Source organism: Eutrema salsugineum, unplaced genomic scaffold (genome assembly GCF_000478725.1).
Source record: "Eutrema salsugineum unplaced genomic scaffold, Eutsalg1_0 scaffold_13, whole genome shotgun sequence".
Taxonomy (NCBI): domain Eukaryota; kingdom Viridiplantae; phylum Streptophyta; class Magnoliopsida; order Brassicales; family Brassicaceae; genus Eutrema; species Eutrema salsugineum.
This window is the reverse complement of record NW_006256885.1, coordinates 7,162,745-7,184,261: the sequence shown is the minus strand read 5'-3', so window position 1 is coordinate 7,184,261 and position 21,517 is coordinate 7,162,745. Positions and strand designations below refer to the sequence as shown.

The window sequence follows — 21,517 nt, the reverse complement described above, 5'->3', positions numbered from 1 at the left end:
TGGTGTGTTTTCAGCTTCTTCAATGTAGCATGACTTGGGGTGGAAACTCAGTTCCATTATCAAGCTGTTCTGTAACATCTGTATCTTGCTTGATGTCATCGTCTTGTCCACTCGTCATCTCTAGCTCTCGATCATCTTGGTTGATGCCATTGTCTTGTTCACTGACCTCTCCTTGTTGATCGTTTCCCTTTTGCTGGTCATCAACATCACTGTCTGTTTCTGTATCCGCCTCCTCGCTGTTGTCGTCGTTATGCGTAGCATCTGCTTCTTGATTGGTCTCAGTGATGTCTTCAAGTCGAACTCCATTATGCGGCGGTGGAAAAATACCGTCAGGAGTGCTCTGTTGCCAATTCTGTTGTATCCCGTAAGCCGAAACATATTGAGAGCTCTGCATAATCGACCGTTAATTAACCAATCAAAGATTCAAAGTGTTAACTTTTAAAATAAAAAGTCAGTAAAACAAAAAAAAAAAACACTGTATTATGGAACATATATAGGTACTTAACCATGGTAGTGGGCAGTCTGGTGGTGGGGTAAGGTCCGTAAGGATAGTGTGGGACGTTATACATGAAACAATATTGTCCATAATTTGGATACCTAGACATTACAAAACAAGATTAGTTATTCACATCATAGTTAACTTTAGATTTAAGCAAATATAAAATAGAATTTACCAGTTTGGTTGAGGAAAATATGGATGTGTGTAGTGTGAATATGGCTGATATTGATGCAGTGGCACCTGGTTTATCCAACCTGCAATTTTGATGTTTATGAAGATTAAGAAGCTGTTTGTGGCAAGTATTGTTGCAAGAAAGAGAGAGTTAAAAATAATTAATAATGATTTAGAGATTGAAACCGTTCTGATATTGATGCGATGGTCCCGCCTGATGTTGTAAACCTACAATGTTAATGTACAGTATATGAAAATTAAGCTGTGAAAAAAAAAGTAACAATAAAGAAAACCTGAAAAATCTCTAAATAACTAATAATGATTTAGAGATTGAACCGTTCTGATATTGATGCGATGGTCCCGCCTGATGTACTAAACCTACAATGTTAAGGTACAGTATATGAAAATTAAGCTGTGAAAAAAAAGTAACAATAAAGAAAACCTGAAAAAGTAAAAGAATTAATTTAGAGGTTAAACCGTTTTGGTTAGGCTGGTTAGTGTTATTCTTTGCGCGAATGTAGGCCAGATTGATATTGGTTGTTCTTCCATAGAAAACCGGATACGGAGGCTCACAAGCTCTAGCGGCAGAGTCAGCATATTTAAAAGTAACCTGAGAAATATCAAAACCCGTAATTAATTCAATCCGATTTGTAAAATACATACATCTATCACATAACGGTGGAATCTTGAAGCCCATTTATAAAACAACACACGAGAAGCTGGATCGATTGTTTAGTTTACAAAAAACAAGAAAGCCCAACTGCAAACAAACATGAGATCTGAAACAATTGCGCCTAGAGTTATGAGAAGCAGCAGAACAATCGTTTGGGGGTTAACCTAATTACTAAAACCTAAAAGCCCAATTACAAAATCGAACAGAACGATCGTTTAGTTTCCAACAACGTAACATGTAGTAATGAAATTGCAATTCACAAGAAACAATTGGTCGCTAATCACAAAGTTTATCATAATAAGAGAAGCAGAAGGAATCGTATATACTACAATCATAATCACACGAAACAAAACTTAGCAAGCATGAAAATCGAAAAAAGAAAAGGAAAGAAGAAACAGGACTTACAAAGCCATAGCCTCTTGATTTTGTAATTCCTCCTGGGAAAGTTCCGGTGACAACATTAGCATGAAGAACCTCCTCTCCCAATCCCTGGAAATATCTTATCAAATCATCTGTCGTTATTTCCCAGGCTAAACCTCCCACGAAGATCTTCGTAAACTTATGATCATGATTATTATTATTCTGGTTTGGCTGAGCCATACTTAGTAATCTCTTAGAGAACTCGAGAAAAGCCAAGGCAGGGTTTTTGGAGGCCAAGGTTTTTGGAAAGAATGAATATATATAGTGATGGAAATTAGTTTCCGAGTGGGAAAAGGAAAAAAGAAAAAAAGGGAAAAAAAGGAAAATCTCTCACCTTTTTTTGTTACTTATTTAATTTGTTTTTAATTAAAAAAGCGAGTATTATCACCACTCGCTCTTATCTCTCCGTTTCCTTCTCCTTTTCCCTCGCTGCTTGAGAAAGTGTAAACCAGAGACGAGACAAGACCAGACGAGACGAAACGAGACGAGAATTTTGTGAGATGTTGGCGAGAGTTCCACCGCCTTCTCTAACTTTCCCGGCGAGAAATAAAGTTTGTAATCGGAGGGAGACTGCACTGCTGTTTCGTAACGGCGGAGTAGGAGGAGTGTTAGCGAGAGCCGGTTTCACTCGGCGGCCACTAGAAACTTCAGCCTCGAGTGAGGTCGTTAACGAATCCACCGATGACGGATTCATCGTAATTAGACCGGAAGGTCAAGAGAATGAGTTCTATCCTCCGCCTTCCTCCGATTTACTCTCTTCGATTCCGTCAGGTATTTTCGTAGCTCTCCACATGAATATTTGATTTTGAATCGTAATTGTAGAATATTGGTATTAGGAAGTGTGTTCGTTGCTTTTTTTTTTTATGGTTTGGTGTTTGATATGTCATCGAGGGATATGACAGAATCTACGAGAAGAAATGGTTCGCGTTCTAGAGGAGTAACTGCAAGTTTTGGAAGGCTAAAGGCTCAGAAAGTGAAAGCTCTTGTTGGAAAGGTAACGCAGAAGAAGCAGCATATGAGTCACAATGCGGAACAAAAAGAGGGCGACGCCTCTGACGAGGATCATTCTGCGGATGAAGGGTTTGGCTCATCATCGATTCTGGATTTGATGAGGGAGAAGTTGTCTATGAAGGCTGCTCGTGGATCAGGAAAATCTGTAGAGCCGAAAGAGGTTAAAAGGTTCAGCAAAGTGCGGGAACATAGAGAGCCAAGAGATTTAGATAGATTGGAAGGACATGATGGAAATATCAACGAGGTATCAAATCCTCCAAAATCTACTGATAATGAGAGATCAGGATCACGGAGTTCATATTCAAAAGGTTCTGCTGCTAACTCCAGGGGTAGAGAAGATAGGCGTTTTGTTGCCAAAGAGTCGGATACATTTCAGCGACGTGATAGAGCTACTGATGAGGTTTCAAATTCTCGAAAGTTCACTGATAATGAGAGAGCAGGATCGCGAAGTTCATATTCAAAAGGCTCTGCTTCCAACTCCAGGGGTTGGGGCGATAGGCGTTCTGTTGTATATGCAAGAGATATGGAGGATTGGAGAGAGAGAAGAGATATGGAGGATTGGAGAGAGAGAGGGAATAAAACCAAGGCAACTAGGGAGACCGGCTTTTTTAGCCGGAAAACTTTTGCAGAAATTGGATGTAGTGAGTATTTGATGAAGGCGTTGAAGGAACATAATTTTGATCGTCCGGCTCATATTCAGGTGCAGAAATGATCTTTTCTCTTGATTATTCATCTAGCTACATATGTATGAAGACAATTCTTTATCGTTTTATCAATTTTGTGATTATGACGCAGGCTCTGGCTTTTCCGCCAGTTGCTGATGGAAAGAGTTGTATCATAGCTGACCAAAGTGGATCAGGCAAGACACTGGCATATCTTGTCCCTGTTATTCAGCGTCTCAGAGAAGAGGAACTTCAAGGACAGAGCAAATCGTCTCCTGGTTGTCCTCGTGTTATTGTTCTTGTACCGACTTCAGAGTTGGCTTCCCAGGTTGATTTCTTTATAATATGAATGCACTTCCTACGTTGATTCATTGTTTTTATTTTGTATCTTTGAATGTTTGATAAGAAGAAACAATTTGTTTAATGTAAATGAAATCCTTGGCAGGTTCTTGCCAACTGTAGATCAATATCAAAGTCTGGGGTCCCTTTCCGTTCCATGGTAGTGACGGGTGGCTTCAGACAGCGAACCCAACTAGAAAATTTAGAGCAAGGTGTTGACGTCTTGATTGCAACACCAGGGCGTTTCATGTATTTGATGAAAGAAGGAATTTTGGGGCTGTCAAATTTGAGATGGTATTAATCTTTCAACGATGCAAACTTTCACTAATTTTGTGAGAAAACTGAAAAATTGATGGGACACAATCTTGGCAATATGTCTTGCAGTGCCATCTTGGATGAGGTGGATATACTCTTTGGTGACGAGGAGTTTGAGGCAGCACTGCAAAGTCTGATCGATTCTTCCCCTGTCACTGCACAGTATCTATTTGTTACAGCAACCTTGCCCCTTGAGATATACAACAAACTTGTTGAAGTTTTCCCTGATTGTGAAGTTGTGATGGGACCTCGCGTGCACCGTGTTAGTAATGCCCTCGAAGAGGTTGGTATTTGATAAATTTATAACGGCAACAACAATATAGCGGAATTTATGTTGTATATTCTTTTCATCGTCCCTGAAATGATAGACTTCGATTTCGCGGATGACCAATATTGAGTTGCACTGTTCAGGTTCTTGTTGACTGCAGTGGAGATGATAATGCAGAGAAAACTCCTGAGACTGCTTTTCTGAACAAGAAAGCTGCTCTTCTTCAGATTGTCGAGGAAAACCCTGTTCCCAAAACTATCATCTTCTGCAATAAGGTGCCATGGTCCCCCACTTACTGGTTTTTGCTCTTACTTAAACATTTTGGAAATTTCATTCTCATGTTGAAAGTTGTACCCACTCATTTTCCAGATTGAGACATGTAGGAAAGTTGAGAATATATTTAAGCGGTTTGATAGAAATGAAAGGCAGCTGCACGTCCTACCGTTTCATGCAGCACTCTCACAAGAGTCAAGGCTTACAAACATGGAAGAATTCACCTCATCTCATCCCGAAGATAATTCACTGTTTCTGGTTTGCACAGATAGGTATTTCATTTGGGTTACAAGTATCCTTTCGTTATGCTATATTTCCTGAACATTGAAGGTGTTAAATTTGTTTCCTCTTTCCAAAACATTGGCAGAGCTTCTCGTGGTATAGATTTCTCTGGTGTTGATCATGTGGTACTCTTTGACTTTCCACGTGACCCGAGTGAATACGTAAGACGTGTTGGAAGGACAGCAAGAGGGGCTAGAGGAGAAGGAAAGGCTTTCGTCTTTGTGGTGGGGAAGCAAGTATCACTGGCACGGAGAATTATTGAGCGAAACCAGAAGGGTCACCCGGTTCATGATGTCCCAAACGCTTACGAATTCACAACCTAACTTAGGTAACTTTTCATCTTCTGCTTTCCCTTATTACATTATCTGTGTGTTGAAATTGTTTACTCTGCCAGAACTTACAAGGTAAAAAATACTGTGCGTAGAGAAGCCAAGTCCAAATAGATCTTTACTGTGTCTTAATGTTGTTGATGCCATCTAACCTCCATGCTCATGGAGTTTGTACTGAGCTGATGTCTTAAATCAAGATCATACGCTATTCCATCATTAGAGTAGAAAATTTTCGGAAATTTAAATCTTTTCAAAGTTACAATGCTCTCGACTTTAGTACCTTAATAGAATCCTTCAATGGTAAGGGTCTAATAGAATTCATTTCCTGCTATTTACACAATCTTCTCCTGTAATAAAACAGTGCTCGTCGTCTAGCTTGCTAGCACAAGCCAAGAACATGGTCTCCCTTAGAGAACAGAAGTGGACAACAGATGAAGAATGAACATTCACCTCCGATTACAAAGCTTTGGTTGCTTGTTGATGACACTTGTCAATATATCATTTGGAACCCAAGATTGAGATTCGCGGGGTTAGTATTGGTTGGTGTGGAGACCTTGAAGAGAAAGCTTAGTCTCCAAATCTTCCATGGATTGGACCAATGTGTTGGCTGGGACCATCCTGATGTATGTTGTTGCAACTAATAAACTCCACAACTACACATTATATTGCATATCTTAATTGTTTTGAGAAATCATCATTTATAACACATTAATAAATATCTATGCTTGCGAGCTTTTCACAATTTTGATGAGCCTTTTTCTTTCTTCAAAACTGAGAAACAGAAGCTTTTATTTATCTACTATTGTCAATGATTTTCGTGAAATAAGATATGGATGATGAGTTATTGGGTGTTGAATCATAGAGAATCTGATTTAAGCCATATATTGTATAGTGGCATCAATGCATAGTGGTAAAATGAATATTGGCCAACGATAATATGTTATTGCTTCTCCAATAGAGCTAATTTAGATTTATTAAAAACAACATGATCGTTGGCTAAAAAACATTACATGACTAAAAAAGAGACGCTTCTTCTTTAAAGCACACTTTCATTATTTCATCTTTTGTCATAATATGCAATCTCATGTGCTTCTTGTCTCTTCACTGTTTCCTTTTTGAGTTCACATGTCCCCAGCACATTTACTTCCTTCGTTTCTCTCAACCCAATCACACCATTTAATTACTGGTTTCTCTTGGAGTAATCCACCAAGTACTGAGCTTTCATTTTAGTGCTTTAAGACCACTAAATTAAGATAACGACCAAAGAAACAACTTTATACCAATGGAGGTGAAAAGAATAATCATACAACTTTATATTACAGTTGAGACCGTTTAAATTAAGCCTCCACATCCAATAGGAAGTGTATATCGCAAGAACCCCAAAAGACTTTTTTTAAAAAGTGAAGAAGAAAAACGAGAGGAAGTGAGAACGTAATCTTATCGACTTGTTTCTTCAAAACCAAAAAAAAAATGGTTTTTTTTCCTGATAGTTGATCCATTAACATCGGCGACCAGCTCTGCAGTTAAGAGCACCTGAGTAGGAGGTCATGGTGCCGACAAGAGACGATGATTTGGCTGATAAACTCGAAGCTCTGGCGTAGCCGGCTCCAGCTCCAGCTCCAGAACGTATAAAAAATGCTCCGTTTAGAAAAAGATCTCCCTCTGATCTCCAATTCCAGTGCTTCCATTTGGATTCTCCTGTGTACTCTCTCTTAGTCACCTGACATATCCCCAATTTTGAACAATTATCAATCTCATTGCAATCAATCGTGTTTAGAAAGATCAATGGGGACAGTTTGTGTGTTTCACTGCTACACAATAGATAAGACCTATTCCTCTTGGCAAAAAGAGGGAATTACACACCATCAATATGATTCAGCATCAGCAGCATCGACAATGTCAAAAACGAAGATAAAGAAGGAACCTTTAAAATCAGTCAAAAAAGAGATACCTCCTTGGCAAATCGGTTTGTTGGGGCAAGAAATCGATTCCCCTGACTGTTGATAGTGGGAGCAGCACTACCACCAATTGCATACATTTCCCAATGCGTGTAGTCGTTGTTTACTACATGGAAGTATCCATGCCTACACCTGCAAAAACCAAAGGTTTCTTATACTGTATTACAATCGACACACAACTTCTCTAATCATACAAGTAGCAGAGCTTTGAGGTTTACGAGGATCGTTGGTACCTTGGCATTCTCTGGATTAGACCCTCGCCAAAATGGTTGTAAGCAATTGTGACTTGCATCACTTTGTCCCTTGTGTAGGAATCACTGTGCCCCAACAGCATCACCTAAATAACACAACCGTTACTAAGCTCTTAACTAATTCCGAAATTCCAGTTCTAATTCCAGATGCTTCAAGCCATCAATCGAGAAATTGCATACAGATTGCAAATTTGGTTTTACCTCATTGTGGTGGGTGAAGAAATTGTTTGAGACGGTAATGGCGGTGGAGCTCATTACGGCGTCGACGAGCCCATCGGCACAGTTGGAAAGCGAATTGTGATCGATCCAGATATGGCTCGACCCGAAAATCGAGATCGCGTCACCGTCAGCCATCGATCGCCACCCGTAATGAGACGGAGAGCTTCTAACCATGGCGTTACCGGTGGGCTTACAGTCGTGTATGTGGATCCCATGGACGATGATGTTCGTGACGAATTGGATGGTTAAGCAAGCGCCATTTGCGATGTGAACATTGACGCCACGGCCATCGATGGTCTTGAAGCTGTTCATGATCAGCTCTTGCTTCAAGGTTATGACCATATCGCGCTTGAAGATGATCCAGAGTGGCTCGTCTTGGATCACGGCGTGACGGAGAGTTCCTGGTACCGGATTAACCGGATTATCGTCTCCCGGGTTGGTCACGACGTAGAAACGGCCGTCGCGGCCGCCGATTGCGTTGCGGCCAAATCCGATTGAGCAATCGGCGAGACGCTTTCGCCGGAGCTGCCATTTGCGGTCACAACGCCAGCAATCGTCGATTGGATTGCCGGTGGCGCAGGAGAAATAACCTAATCTTCTCCGCTCTGTGCTGTTGCGAATGCTCCTGTATCATCATCAAAATGCGGAAACCAAATTATGGAAAAATATAAATATAATTTTTTACTGTATAATCAATTAATCATCAAACGTTACTAAACTATTGATTATATATATATATATGATATATCAGCCGAAATGCTATTCTATGAGCTCAAATTTATCGACTAATACAAAAAAACAACTACCACATATTTTTTGGTTAAATAAAAACTACCACAAATTTATTATTAACCTTCTTTGGTTTTTTTTTTAGGAAAAAGTATTGAAAATATACCTTTTTAAGATACATAGGTTAATCAATAGTATATTTAATAGTAAGCCTCTATACACTTTTCAAAATATATAGTATGATTGCATTAAAAAACAAAATTCAATATTTCCATGGTGAAATGTTTTTACATTATATAGTATGATTGCATTAAAAAAAATATAATATTTCCATGGTGAAATGTTTTTACTTTAGAACCGATATAGAACAAAGTCATCAAAGGTTACATAAATCCCACAAAAAGACAGAGTCAAACTCACATGAAATCATTTCAAAACATGGCTAGGTTAGCCGGTTAGATGATCTCATTGATTGGAATTTCAAAAAGTATGTAATTTTTGCTAACTTTTTGACCACAAGTTTTCTTGTACTGAAGATTATAACGAGTAAAAATATCTTTATCTCATGAATAAGCTTTTCGTACTATTGAAACTGAAACTCAAGATACGGGATAAAGAAAAATCCAACTTCAACAATTTAAGAAGAAGAAAAAAAAACAACAACAAATGTCATGAAGTGTACGTATCACTGCATGTGGCATGAGCATGTGCATGGGCTGGCAAATCATTGTTCCAAAGATTAATATTGAAACATTACACATGTTCTCGAGCCTGGACCAATGCCTCAATAATACACAACATTTTTCACTACCTAAAAATATCGGATTTTTTTTTTTAGAAGTTTATATTGATAGAAAAATGCATTATTGCCTTTAATGAGGAATCCACCAAGGACTTACATGTGAGCAGTAGGAGAATAAGCAAAAAGTACCTCTTTCTTGCCAAATTATACGATTATATATATATATATATATGTAAATTAAAAATGTACGTTTATCGTTTAATTAAATCAGGTAAGTTTATAACCCAAAAGAAAACTTATTGAAGTTTCATTGTCCTAAGGAAACAGAGTTAACGTTTATGTTTGATGAGAAAAGATAGGTACTAGCAAAATATATCAAGAAATATCATCAAGAATAAAGAAAGAATGAAGAAAGAGGGGAAAGAAAAGGGAATAGTAAGAGGAATGTGGTAATTGGTTGGACCCATTTTGACTAGAATATGATAGTGACTTGTCAAACTGTTTACAAGAACTTCATGTGAGCTCTGGCTTGTCATAAATTCTACTACCTGTTTTTTCTCGATTAAATTTAAATATACTTTTTATTTTAGAAAAAGCATCACGAGATGATGTACCCTTGGACTTGGAGTAGGGAGTCCTCTTTCTCTTTTTGATTAATGGAAGTTAGAGTTTAGTAAATTTATTAATGGGTAAAATAAAGTTAAATACATCTATATTCTTTTTTTTTTTAAAGAAAAAGAGAAACTCACATGTCCACCATGGCAGCTACTTCCTCTGGGTTCTCAACTGCATGTTCATGCCATGTTTCATTGGACCTGGAAATCATTAGATAAACAATCTTACAATTATTGTCTCATTTATAACATAATATACATATACATATAGTACAAATTACTACCAATTTTTTAATTCTCAGGATTGGAATAATTATACAGTATACGCTAATATCATAGTGAATTAGTGATGATCGATCTTTGTTTTCAGAATTTCCATCGAACCCTAGTTAAACCCCTTTACGTTTTAGATTTATGAGCGAACATATGTTTTATTGAAAACTTAAGCTTAATTGCTTGGTTCCACGAACCAGAATACGTAGAATTAAGCTGCATTGAGCAACAAAACTTTCAATGGGTATCTAATTAGTCAATGTACAATCGTAACGATTTTATATTGATGAGAGTTAATAAGTGGTACCTGGATGAATTAACGCCGATAAAGAGCGTTGTTACAAGTAATGTAGAAGCAAAGAGGATGAGTTTTGTGACAGCCATTGTTATGGCTGTGTACTTCTTGCTCTGTTCTGTTTCGTTGTCTCTATCTGAAGCAGAGACTTTTCTCGAAAGAAGAGTTAGGAGAGGAATAGATTAGGAGAGTAGAGAAGGCTAGGAGGGTTAAAACACGAAGCGCAAAGAAGGCTGCGTGAGCGTGACTATATTCCCATTATCTTATTGGCCTAATTTTTTTTTTTCTTTCATTTCTCATGAATCTTCCATTCCGGTTTTACCAATAGAGACCCCTTTTAAAGGATTAGACCAGCAAGTTACAAAAACTATATCACTGATGTCACAAGTGATTTATTATGCAAAATACCTTACCGACAATTTTCTTTGGTTGCTAATCGAGTTAATCCAACTCGACCGACGAAAATATCTGGTCTTCCGAAAAAAAAAGTAGGCAACCTTAGTCTGATTAATCTTGATCCATATCGTAGTTTGGGTTGATCCGAGAATAATTCTGAATATTGTTACTTATGAGAAAGAAAGAATAAAATGACTATGGTGTATATTTGTAAGCTATCAAGCATAAAACAAGTTTTTCCTTAAAACTTGTAACTGATATAGGGGTTTAAATATATTATAATAAATTACAAGGTTAAAACCCTGTTAAAAAGGATTAGATTCTTAAAGCATTTTTTTTGTTTCTTAGAAAATGCAAACACATGTGTATGTGTACTTGCATAAATTTAAGTGTTTAGTGATGCCCATAATAAGTTTGGCTTGGCCAACAACGGTATCATGTCATGTGATTGGGATTCTTTCATCCCTCTTCTTCTCTAGCAAAGTTATTGGATAATATAATTGGTAAGAGACAATGAAAAAGGAAAAAATAAAAACTTATAATAAAATCATATAAAGCTATAGACAGCTAAGTGAGACTTGTAGGTCTCATACTGTCCGGATTATTTTTAGATCCTTAATTCAGCACATTGACTTTCCACATGTGACTGTTGTACCTTACTCATTACAAAGTTAATCATTCAATTTTTAACCCCTAGTAATGTTATGATTATGCAATAATTAAGTAATCATTGTTCGATAAGCGGACAATCATTTAGAAGAAACTAAGTTACATATACAAATATTCTTGTTTGCTCATACATTCCATGGTTAATGTAGGTTTCATCTAGTTGATTTTCGGTGAACTTGTTGATACGAATAAATTCATGTGGTGCAGCCCATTTATGAGTTAAAGTTTTCCGATAAACCTTTTTTATTGATTGACATTAATTAAGTTTTATTGGAAATGCTTTTATTTAGTTCGTCTTCATTTATTTTTATCGTGATTTCAACCATTTTTAGTACGCTAAAACCTAAATTTCTACGGGATTCAGAAGATTAATACTCCCTCTGTTCAGAATTATTTGATGTTTTAGAAGGTTTTTTTTGTTTAGAATTATTTGATGTTCTCACTTTTCAATGCAAAATTTAATGAATTTTTATAGTTTTTGACCTTTTATATTCTGCAGATTGTATTCTTATTGGCTGAATGATATTTAAATGAATTATAAATAATATTTTTAGTATAAGAAAAATAAAAATTAAATGAATCCTTAAACTGTGTGCAAAAACCTTAAACATCAAATAATTCTGAACAGAGGGAGTATAGTTTTCATTATGGAATTCTTCCCGTTAATTAAAAAAAAAAATTGAATAAAGAATGCACTCTCACAGGTAATGGTCTAATGGAACTTGCGAGCATTTACAAGAGAAAAAAAACAATCTGTATAATTAATAATTTATGCTATGTATTAAATAAAGAATACACTAATCTGTGTATTGCTCTGTTCATTGTTCTATTGCTCTGTTTTGAGCTTCGTATTCTCTTCTTTTTTCAATTTTTAAACCTCCAGAATCTCAGCTTTGTAAATATTTTTTTCTTTTTAGATTTATAAATTTCACATTTCAACAAAAACAAATAAACTTATACTAATGATGCAAGAAATAAATAAACAAAATAGATCCCCACATTTGGTAATCCATTTTCCTGTCGTAACAGTTATATCACAACAACACGCAATCAAGCATGCTTTTACATAGATCAATTAATGACCCAAATATAGGCAACAAGCAATCATAATTTAATAGAAAAATAGAGATGTGTTGTATCTGCACACCATTCCATAGAAGTTGCAGCTCAAGACACTGAAACAAAATGTGTCATATGATATTAAAAATCGATTTCACAAAACTGCACATCTTAAGAACTTCCCACTTTTTGTTTTTGCTGCTTATAATAACATATAACAAACTATTTGACAAAGAAAAACAATAAAAAATTATATGCATCACCTAAACATTAAATTCCCAAATACTTCACAAATGATGAACTTTTCCTAAGTGAGTTTGTTGTATAATCAAAACCAAGTAACAATAAGTGAAAACAGACATACAAGAGATAACAATGCACAAGAGAAAAGAGGAGATTCTGGGGGAGAGAGTTACGAACAGCCAAAGCATCTTCTGAAAGAGAGAAATCCAGATGGTTCCGGGATCTGATCTGGAAGATTCTGTTTCGTACTCGGAAGGTGTTTAAAGAAGGCCTTCACGGCTCCAGCCACACCATCCTCGTCCTTCATCGCCTGTGCTAGCGTCTCTGCATTGCTCTTCACCTACGCCCACTTAAATGCTCAGTTTCATTTGTAAACCCAATGGCATTGCCATGCATGTAAACCAAACTGAAATGCTTAGACCGAATCCGAACAAAAATGTGTTTCAAACCTTATTGGTTTCAAAAAGTACTATTTACCTTATCGTCGAGCATAAAATTTATGGCATCTTCAAGCTTATGAAGTGAAAATTCGTCCACTGGGATTGGTGCAGGACCTACTCCTCTAGCGTGCACTCGTTCTCCCCAAAAAGGTTGGTCTCCAAAGAAAGGCACGATTGTAGTTGGGCACTGTGTGTGTTTAATAAAAAATCAAAACGCTTACATGTTAACTACTAAAGTCCCATCATCTCAAGAAACAGACTTTTTAGCTTATACTCAAATTAAACTTACCGCTGCTTTAAGACCTGCAGCCGTTGTTCCAGCACCACCATGATGAACCTGTAAGCAGAAGAGCAACAATTTCAGGCTACGATCATGATTGAAGATGAGACTTAGAAAGTACTAATCCCAGATAAGCAAAATGTGTGACTGAGTCTTAAAAATGCAATGAACACACAGTGCCAAACATCAGAAAAGGGCCTATAAGTTTCCAGAACCAAATAAAGCAACAAGGTGATCAGGAACTAAACTACGAGGAATTCCAGATTATTATATACATACCACTGCCTTGCATCTCGGGAATAACCAGTCATGTGGGACATTATCCAACAAGTAAACGAAGTCCTTAGGTTCTTTCACTGTATGAAAACCACATCACGCATATATTATAGCAATATACCAAACAGGGAAGCATCCAATAAAGGGAAGGTACGGAGTATAGAAAGGGTAGACCTACAATTTCCAAGACCACCCCAGCCTTTGTTGATGATTCCTCTCTGTTTGGTTCTTTCAAGTGCTTCCACAATGATTTCAGTCATTTTCTCTGGTGCTTGGACAGGCTTTACCAAAATAAACACAGAACGGTAGAGACAATTAATTACACAGCCACAGATAAAAGTTTGAGCGTTAAGAGGATCATCTAGAAATACTAATCAGGTGAAAAAAAGTAGAAAAAAAACTCACGAGACTACCAAAGCCGATATAAATAGGTTTGTCACCAGCTTCTAGCCATTCCACAAGTTCTGCAGGAGGCTCATAGTTTGATGCAAGATCAAGGAAGCAAAAACCCACTACATCGATTTGTGGCCCCCAGTCTGAAAAAAATATTAGGCATAGATTTAAATTGCGTTTCATCTAAAAGAAAAAAAAATTCATCAGTAAGCTCACTACCATACTACCTTTTGGCTTTGGGACAAGATGAGGACTCCACATATATCCATGTGGAATATTAGAACCAGAGCCTTGTGTGCCACTTAGATATGTAACAGGCCGTAGCTTCAACTTCTTTTTCCTGAGGTCGTTTACCATGTCTCTAATTCCAAGCCAGATCAATGAGTCGACGATTTGATACGAAAGCTGAAATTGCATTAAGTCGATGTTAAACTAAGAAGTCAAGTTTAATACCAAACACCAATATGAAAATATGTCAATAAACAAGTCTCACTCTGTATCCTGCTGGCTGTTTGACACGTGACAAGGGGTGTGGAAATTCACTGGTTGGTCTGGATCATTATTTAGTAGAAGAAAGATAGTGCATGATTCAGAACAAAAATAATTAAATAGGAAAATACGCTTAAAGTTCGACCAAAAAAAAAAAGGAAAATATGCTTAAAGTAACATTCAATCGGCCAGAATCTGTTGCCAATAGAAGACTTACGTCCAAGGCATGGTGAAAAATACGTGAATCGGTATCTTCAGTGCTTCTGCCACATGGGTGTGTCCTGAAAATGGGGATTCCCAAGTTAGTTACCATTCGAATTGAATCTATGATAAGTCAGGAAGCCAGAAAAAACAAAAATCTCAAACTAGCATCTCAAACATATTTGCTGCCAAGATCTAGGTCTGCCAACGGCTCTGTCCTCAATGGTGCAGAAACCAAGCAGTGAATGACATTGCAGATATAAAAAAGTGGCCAGTAATTCAAAGTTGCTGAGACTAACCATATGCTGGAGGATTGGCAATAATTGCATCAGCTTTAAAGGAAATCCCAGAATCTGGATCAGGTTCTTTGCATGCTGGAAGTAGAGAATATATGATATCCTTCATTTGGTTTCGTTGGATTGGAATCTCTGAAGGGCCTGATGGTAAAAATCCCTTGTTCTTAACCATATCTGTACACAACATAGCAAGGAAAACCGGTGAATTGCTATGACTTTAAAGCTAAATAAGATAGATTAACTAACAAGTAACAAGGATGAGGAAAGAATGGGAATGTTTGGTAGATACATACAACCGGCTAGCACTTTTGGATCTCCGCCTAAAGGATAGAACTCCAATCCAGCAGTCAAAACAAACTCTTTAAAATTTGCATGAGTTGCAAGTCTAACTCGATGTCCATAGTCCTGTATAAGGAAAATAAAAGGCAGTCAATAACTTTCTCCCAAACAATTTCAGGTTCAGAGTACATCATCAAAATGAAGAGACATACTTAAGGTTGTAAGATATCTACCAACCTGAAGCCGTTTGGCTATTGCAACAAAAGGTTGAACATCTCCGCGTGTTCCAACAATTAGCATCACAATTTGCATAGGAGGAATGTACTGAAGGTCGACCCCATCAATAGACTCATCAGGGCAAACACCATTTTTCAATTCTTCACGGTCCACAACAATAGGCTGGGGAATAGCCTCTGCTGGTACATTAAATTCAACTGTCCCATCATGTTTCACAGTAGCTATACGGTTCAGCAATTTAAGCTGCAAGATATGACATTTGAAAAGAAGAAAAAAAAAAACTATTATCACGTTGGGAAAAGGGAGTTTCCAATTGTAAACTACTTTCGTAAGAGTGAGAGTAACATTACACAGAAAAGTAGGAATCATAAGAATAATAGAGAATAACTAAAAATAGAACAAAATCAAGACAAGAAAACAACCCAAAAATAGACGTTGTACCTTCTTCCCTGCAGAGATTCTGTCATCGAATATCTTAGCGGCGTCTTCGGCAAGCATATGAGTAACTTTCTGCTGCCTCTCAGTCTTTGATTTATCTAACCTGGGCTTTGAGGATGATGATGATTCAGCCCTTTCACTGCTCGAAGAACCCTCCACCGGCATTGTCCACACTCGGGAAAAGCTTTTATTGCCAGCACCTGAAAAAACCCAAATTATCAAAACCAGGCAACGAACTTCAAAATCATCCAATTGGATCCAAACCCGAGAAAGATGGACATACAAACGAAAAAAGAATCAGCATTTAGCCTAAAACTGATTCCAATCCAATTTTGCCTTGTCTTCAATCGCACGGAGAAACTAAAATAAAAACTGACCTGAAGATTCAGCCACAGCGTTGTCGGCAATGGAGGCAACAGCAGAATCCGGTTTGGTCTCCAGTTCTTCAGAGCCATTGACGACGCCGCCTTCAATCTCCTCGATTTTCACCGAAGCACGGTCGGAGCTTGAAGAAGATGAGGAAGAAGAAGAAGACGAAGAAACCCTGTCAAGTTTATCCGGCGATATTTCCGGCATCGTATTCTCTATCTCTTTATCTCCACCAGCAGAAACGATCTGGATCCTCCCCTTTTTTATAATAGACAAATCTTCCTCCTTCTCCTCCTCCTCGGTGTCTCTCGAATTTGCGTAAGCGTGTTTACGAATCCCAGAAAGTGAAGGGAAAATAATGATACGATTCTTTCCTTGCTTTTCTTGTATTTCTTCAAAATCGAAATTAAAAATGAAAATGAAAAAGAAAAATTTCGATTGTCGCGAGAGACAGAAGAGAGGAGAGAGAGAAGCGGCACGTTCGAACAAAGTGGGGATCGATGGCTGCGTGATGGTTCGCTCCGGTTCAGGCTACGATTTCGCAATTAACTGTCGGAGTGATAAATGGATAATTAATTTAATTTAATTGGGTCAATTTATGGCCAGAAATTAATATTCATTGAAACGCTGTCGTATGCAATTGACAGCGAACCTACTCTTCTGTCATTTCGTATTTTACGTCCTTGTCGTCTTTTCTCCTTTTCCATACCCCTGGATATTTATTACTTTTTCAACATTATAATTTCCCAATTAAGATACTTCCAAATTTAAGCCCAAGAAAAATATCTGAACTATAAAGGAGCGATTGATTACTATTTTAACATTTTTCCTATTTTTCCCCATTTTTTATTTTATAGATGCACTTTTGTAATCTTATAAATGGTTCACAGACCGTGAATCACAGTTATTATAGTCAAATGTTAAGATTTGAGTCATTTAACTGATGTTTTGTTTCCTTACTTACATATGGAGTTATTTAAGGGTAACGGTTATAAAACTATATCTTAATTATTATATATTTACTAGCACTTAGCTATTTGGAGCTTTATAATTTTAAATGCGAAGCTCATCAATGTTGGAATTGGAACAGATATAGTTTATGAAAAAAATATATGTCATTCACCATTCCAATTTTGTTTTTTTTTTTAATCGTTTGTTTAGCTTTGAATAATGATTTAATTCAATAATTTTCTTAAAAACGCTAGTGGTAAGGCAAAACTAGAGAATGTTTGAAATTAATAGATAATAAAATTGATAGCTCTTACTTACTTAAGTTGCATTGTACTCTAACTGATAAAGTTTTCTAATTTTAATTCTTAATTTCATGTTATAACAACAAGGTGCTGTGGTGTAGTGGTTATCACGTTTGCCTTACACGCAAAAGGTCTCCAGTTCGATCCTGGGCAGCACCATTTTTGACTTATCATTTGATTTAAATGAAAAAAACACCTGATGACCTACAAGTAAAACTTTTCGTCCTGGCAAATCTTTACTAAGATGAAGTCATCCACATTTTGAGTGTATCTAAACTTATTCAACAAGACTTTTTGGATTGTATTTGTAGATGCAATCACGAGGGAGTGCAGCTAAGAGTGCATCTAAACTTATTCAACAAGACTTTTTGGATTGTATTTGTAGATGCAATCACGAGGGAGTGCAGCTAAGAGTACAGCTGTTTAATCATTATTCTTTTTATTCCAGTCTTGCACTAAAATCCCTTTCTCCTTTAAAAAAAGCATTGAACTTGATTTCCTCACAATTGTTAAATTGAAATATATGACACATATAGAGATTTTGACAGCCATAATAATAAATTACAAGAAGCAAACAACGGTCTTTATGAAACAAAAAAATTTAACTCTAAGCCGATATTTTTTTTTGTGAAAGGGAAGAGATATATGTTGAGAAAATATCCCCTTTACATAGCTTTTTTTTTATAAATAAGTTTCATATTGAATCCCCAAAAAACAATTTACGACTACAGGTTTAAAAGTAAAAAAAAAAAAGAACAACTTACTAACTGAAACAAACAATCTGATGTGGCCCTTAATAATACAAACAAATTAAGTGGCCTAAGGCAATTAAACTAAGTGGCTATTGCCTTATTGGTATCGAAGGAGGCCCGACTCTGCCACCATTACCCATCCTTCCACGTCCACGACCATAGCCTCTTCCTCCACCATAACCTCCTCGACTTCCCTCATAACCTTCACCTCGGCCTCCACCATATCCGCCTCTGCCCCCGCCATATCCATCATCTCTGCCACCACCATACCTGTAACCTCTCTCGCCACCTCGACCACCACGTAACCCTCCTCTTCTTCCGCCAAATCCCTCCTCCCTGCCTCTACCGTGACCATCGTCTCTTCCTCCTCCATACCCTCTCCCTCCACCATATCCGCCATCTCTTCCACCACCATACCCACCATCCCTGCCACCACCATATCCGCCATCCCTGCCACCACCATACCCGCCTCTGCCACCCTGATATCCAGCACCTAAAACAAGTCCGAAAATTGTGTGTTTCACGCAAAACGTACAGAATGAAACCAAAGGAGGATAACACTTGATACAGAAGAGTGGAACAAGAGTTATAGTATCTATCATCCATACACCTTGTCATATTGCTGGCTTTTGTTAATTGACAATGTTGACTTACCATGATAGCCATAGCTCCGGCCACGTCCACGGCCTCCGTGGACTCTGCCCCAGTTTGCATACCCGCCATCATTTTCTAAACATATCACGGTAAGGCAACGAGTCAGATACAAACTAACTAAATAGGAGCGCGTGTTTACCATTAGTCTTAGAAGTAATGTTATTGAAAAAAAGAGATCAGTTTCTAAGAAACACTAGATTACTAAAAGTCCCAAGTTAAGGAAACGGAATGATTTTCTTTTATAGCATATCAATACCTTGATAATCTTCTTGATAGTTCCCTTGGTACTTTCCTTGATAACCCCCTTGGTAGTTTCCATATCCACCCCTTCCCCTGCCTCTTCCTCTGCTCCGTCCTCTCCCTCGACCATACGAATCTACATTCCAAATTTTCAAAAGGTGTTATAATGTAACTTGGCAGTAACAGCTTTACGTTCTCAAAAAAGTAACAGGCATCACCTTCACCATAAGCATTGTACGGAAGACGGGGTTGTCTTCCTTGTTGTGGTTGATATTGAGGCTTAGACTGATCTATCTGTGCTGGAGCTTGGTACCTGAACACATTTTATAAGCCTTTATTGTAGCTTTATCTAACAAACCGCGAGACCATGCTAGGTAAAATCCCATAGATATGTGATTTCACCAGATAATAGCAACTGAGATGATTCTCTTAAACACAAACGATTTAAAGTAAACGAACTGTATGAAAGCAGGCTTTCCAAGATCGAAGGAGAAAAGAGATGAACAAAAGTGAAACTCACCCAGGAGAATCTTTATTTAGCTCAGTCAGCGACAATGTGATTGAAATCATGGAAACATGGCGCGTCAACTCCACCCTGCGTCATACGTTAATTCGCTTGAAGTCACCTAAAAAAAAAAGGAAGAAGCAAGGGCCAGAGTATAATGCAAGATACTCACGGTACAAGACCCTCTTCAATAGGCTCCCAGACATCAGTAATGCTCATAGAACTGATTGCAACATCTTGATGCAAACCTGGAATTTTATTCTGCAGTATAGATTACAAAATCTTAGCCACTTGTATGAATCAGAAAAGCAAAAATATATGGTATTCTTCCAAGTTATCAAGTGAGCACTGACTTTGAGTATCTCAGAGATCGCCACCGTCTTGCTGATTGCCTGCCCCATTGCCTTCAACACAATATCTTTCACGCCTTTCTCCTAAAAGCAAGAAAAACCGAAAATTAACACAATAGGCAGAGCCAATATTATCACTTCGCAGAAGGAAAATGCACAATCCGTATCCTCACGTCGAAAATATAGAGCCATATTTAGGATAAGAAGATGCAAAAACAACAATACAGTGAATCGGAGCATGATATCCAAGAAAAGAGATCAGATTAAAAGGCCTGAAAATTGAAGGAAACCATATAAGCACATCTGAAATCTAAATGATCGAAAAGAGAAAGACACACCAAAAAACCTTAGAACAGACCAGTCGAAACACAAATCTAGAGGAGGAAAAACGCATTTGTATTTTCTATGAAACGATATATTTTCCACATAACATTTCGTAAATCACAATATTAGCGAATGACTCGGAAGAAATGAGAACAGAGCGAGAGAGATAGAGAGAGAGGTAGATGCAGAACCTGAAGAAGACTGGTGGCATAACTGATGTAGTTTCGGATAAGGCCTTGGCTGGTGATACGAATCTCATTTTCGTTAATCGGAGAAGCTTCTTTTTGTTTCTCGACTCTCTGGTATCTGTCCATTATACCAGCAGATGGAATATCGAAAACCCTAGCTCTTAGAGCAGTGAACGCTCTGGAGAGAATAAGGGAGATGAGTTCAGATAGAGAAAGAGAGAGAGAGAGTGAGACTGATAGAGAGAAACCCTTAGTAAACCCTAGGGACAACGAGGAATCGCGAGTTTCCAGATGAACAGCATCGGGAAAGGCCGATAATACGAAGGGACATCAAAGAGCCTTGCGCTGTTGACTGGCCCAAAACGGTCATTTCTATAATAAAAAAAAAATAAATTATGAAAAACCGCTTCAAAACGGGTCAGCTATTTTCGGATCTGGATCCGAAATTTAGGCAGGTCATTTTTCTCTCTATGTTTTAACCGCCGCGGATCTTTGGTTATATATATTTTTTTACTCTTCTTTTTTTAAAATCTCCATATTTCAAACGTCTCGATCTTTTTTTTTTATCAGACACCACCATTTTGCGTTATGTATAGTTTCAGATTGTAAGCATGACGCAGAATTAAAACTCACCTGAATTATTTCGCATACAAAATTGTCAAGTGAATCTTTATTACAAATCGGATATGCTTTTTACATCATTACAACTCTTAGTAATTAAAATTTCAATTACTGCTTTTAAGGAAAAGAATCTCATCGTTGCCTTTTTTCTCAATGTGTGATTCTACAGTCTTATTCTTACAAAATCTTTTCTCCTTTAGAAAAGCATTAAGCTTGATTTTCGGGGCAAAATTCGTGTTGAG

At 37.4% G+C, this 21,517-nt stretch overlaps 5 protein-coding genes and 1 non-coding gene across 7 annotated transcripts; 2 read left to right on the top strand and 4 right to left on the bottom strand.

The window, feature by feature from the left end:
* Positions 1 to 19: 19 nt before the first annotated feature.
* LOC18025169 (RNA-binding protein 24) lies at positions 20 to 1,943 on the bottom strand. The gene is made up of 5 exons (XM_024159517.1): positions 1,749 to 1,943; positions 1,148 to 1,280; positions 675 to 753; positions 507 to 597; positions 20 to 388 (listed from the first exon to the last, which is right to left on the bottom strand). Exons 1-5 carry the CDS (start codon positions 1,941 to 1,943, stop codon positions 20 to 22), a joined length of 867 nt encoding a protein of 288 aa, XP_024015285.1.
* Positions 1,944 to 2,152: 209 nt separating this feature from the next.
* On the top strand, positions 2,153 to 5,981 carry LOC18025168 (DEAD-box ATP-dependent RNA helicase 50). The gene is made up of 9 exons (XM_006407820.2): positions 2,153 to 2,534; positions 2,666 to 3,474; positions 3,570 to 3,764; positions 3,882 to 4,069; positions 4,160 to 4,373; positions 4,502 to 4,633; positions 4,728 to 4,903; positions 4,999 to 5,241; positions 5,604 to 5,981. Exons 1-8 carry the CDS (start codon positions 2,264 to 2,266, stop codon positions 5,234 to 5,236), a joined length of 2,223 nt encoding a protein of 740 aa, XP_006407883.1. The 5' UTR covers positions 2,153 to 2,263; the 3' UTR covers positions 5,237 to 5,241; positions 5,604 to 5,981.
* Positions 5,982 to 6,505: 524 nt separating this feature from the next.
* LOC112088910 (probable pectate lyase 8) lies at positions 6,506 to 10,745 on the bottom strand. The gene is made up of 7 exons (XM_024159363.1): positions 10,732 to 10,745; positions 10,336 to 10,471; positions 9,891 to 9,956; positions 7,653 to 8,295; positions 7,434 to 7,537; positions 7,194 to 7,332; positions 6,506 to 6,962 (listed from the first exon to the last, which is right to left on the bottom strand). The coding sequence occupies exons 2-7, from the start codon at positions 10,410 to 10,412 to the stop codon at positions 6,741 to 6,743; spliced, it is 1,251 nt and encodes a 416-aa protein (XP_024015131.1). The 5' UTR covers positions 10,413 to 10,471; positions 10,732 to 10,745; the 3' UTR covers positions 6,506 to 6,740.
* Positions 10,746 to 12,370: 1,625 nt separating this feature from the next.
* LOC18025167 (sterol 3-beta-glucosyltransferase UGT80A2) lies at positions 12,371 to 16,907 on the bottom strand. 2 transcript variants are annotated; one of them, XM_024159362.1, is made up of 15 exons: positions 16,397 to 16,907; positions 16,023 to 16,219; positions 15,582 to 15,824; positions 15,359 to 15,470; positions 15,069 to 15,239; positions 14,786 to 14,849; positions 14,573 to 14,630; positions 14,307 to 14,484; positions 14,092 to 14,222; positions 13,865 to 13,967; positions 13,690 to 13,766; positions 13,420 to 13,467; positions 13,168 to 13,317; positions 12,868 to 13,030; positions 12,371 to 12,563 (listed from the first exon to the last, which is right to left on the bottom strand). In XM_024159362.1, exons 1-15 carry the CDS (start codon positions 16,593 to 16,595, stop codon positions 12,556 to 12,558), a joined length of 1,902 nt encoding a protein of 633 aa, XP_024015130.1. In that variant the 5' UTR covers positions 16,596 to 16,907; the 3' UTR covers positions 12,371 to 12,555. The 2 variants fall into 2 exon arrangements, with proteins under 2 accessions (XP_024015130.1, XP_006407882.1); XM_006407819.2 differs by lacking the exon at positions 12,371 to 12,563 and having other exon boundaries at positions 12,723 to 13,030.
* An 820-nt stretch (positions 16,908 to 17,727) lies between these two features.
* TRNAV-UAC lies at positions 17,728 to 17,800 on the top strand. Its single transcript has one exon. It is a non-coding gene; the product is annotated as a tRNA-Val (tRNA).
* A 459-nt stretch (positions 17,801 to 18,259) lies between these two features.
* Positions 18,260 to 20,994, bottom strand: LOC18025166 (protein FAM98A). The gene is made up of 8 exons (XM_024159471.1): positions 20,658 to 20,994; positions 20,146 to 20,226; positions 19,965 to 20,053; positions 19,808 to 19,882; positions 19,506 to 19,600; positions 19,304 to 19,423; positions 19,048 to 19,122; positions 18,260 to 18,886 (listed from the first exon to the last, which is right to left on the bottom strand). Exons 1-8 carry the CDS (start codon positions 20,778 to 20,780, stop codon positions 18,483 to 18,485), a joined length of 1,062 nt encoding a protein of 353 aa, XP_024015239.1. The 5' UTR covers positions 20,781 to 20,994; the 3' UTR covers positions 18,260 to 18,482.
* Between the last annotated feature and the right edge of the window lie 523 nt (positions 20,995 to 21,517).

Bases quoted from the DNA above. Each gene is read 5' to 3' on its own strand.
- LOC18025169 (XM_024159517.1), bottom strand. From the start codon at position 1,943: ATGGCTCAGCCAAACCAGAATAATAATAATCATGATCATAAGTTTACG. The intron at 754-1,147 runs GTTTAACCTCTA...TCAAAATTGCAG, and splicing joins TAACCAGCCTAACCAAAACG to GTTGGATAAACCAGGTGCCA. The intron at 598-674 runs GTAAATTCTATT...TGTAATGTCTAG, and splicing joins TATTTTCCTCAACCAAACTG to GTATCCAAATTATGGACAAT.
- LOC18025168 (XM_006407820.2), top strand. From the start codon at position 2,264: ATGTTGGCGAGAGTTCCACCGCCTTCTCTAACTTTCCCGGCGAGAAAT. The intron at 2,535-2,665 runs GTATTTTCGTAG...GGGATATGACAG, and splicing joins ACTCTCTTCGATTCCGTCAG to AATCTACGAGAAGAAATGGT. The intron at 3,475-3,569 runs GTGCAGAAATGA...ATTATGACGCAG, and splicing joins ATCGTCCGGCTCATATTCAG to GCTCTGGCTTTTCCGCCAGT.
- LOC112088910 (XM_024159363.1), bottom strand. From the start codon at position 10,412: ATGGCTGTCACAAAACTCATCCTCTTTGCTTCTACATTACTTGTAACA. The intron at 8,296-9,890 runs GTGAGTTTCTCT...ATGATGATACAG, and splicing joins GTAGCTGCCATGGTGGACAT to GAGCATTCGCAACAGCACAG. The intron at 7,333-7,433 runs GTACCAACGATC...TGGTTTTTGCAG, and splicing joins CTAATCCAGAGAATGCCAAG to GTGTAGGCATGGATACTTCC.
- LOC18025167 (XM_024159362.1), bottom strand. From the start codon at position 16,595: ATGCCGGAAATATCGCCGGATAAACTTGACAGGGTTTCTTCGTCTTCT. The intron at 16,220-16,396 runs GTCAGTTTTTAT...GGGTTTTTTCAG, and splicing joins CGCTGTGGCTGAATCTTCAG to GTGCTGGCAATAAAAGCTTT. The intron at 13,031-13,167 runs GTAAATAGTACT...AAGTGGGCGTAG, and splicing joins ATTTTATGCTCGACGATAAG to GTGAAGAGCAATGCAGAGAC.
- LOC18025166 (XM_024159471.1), bottom strand. From the start codon at position 20,780: ATGGACAGATACCAGAGAGTCGAGAAACAAAAAGAAGCTTCTCCGATT. The intron at 19,883-19,964 runs GTGAGTATCTTG...CGTATGACGCAG, and splicing joins ATTGAAGAGGGTCTTGTACC to GGTGGAGTTGACGCGCCATG. The intron at 19,123-19,303 runs GTATTGATATGC...TGATATGTTTAG, and splicing joins CTATCAAGAAGATTATCAAG to AAAATGATGGCGGGTATGCA.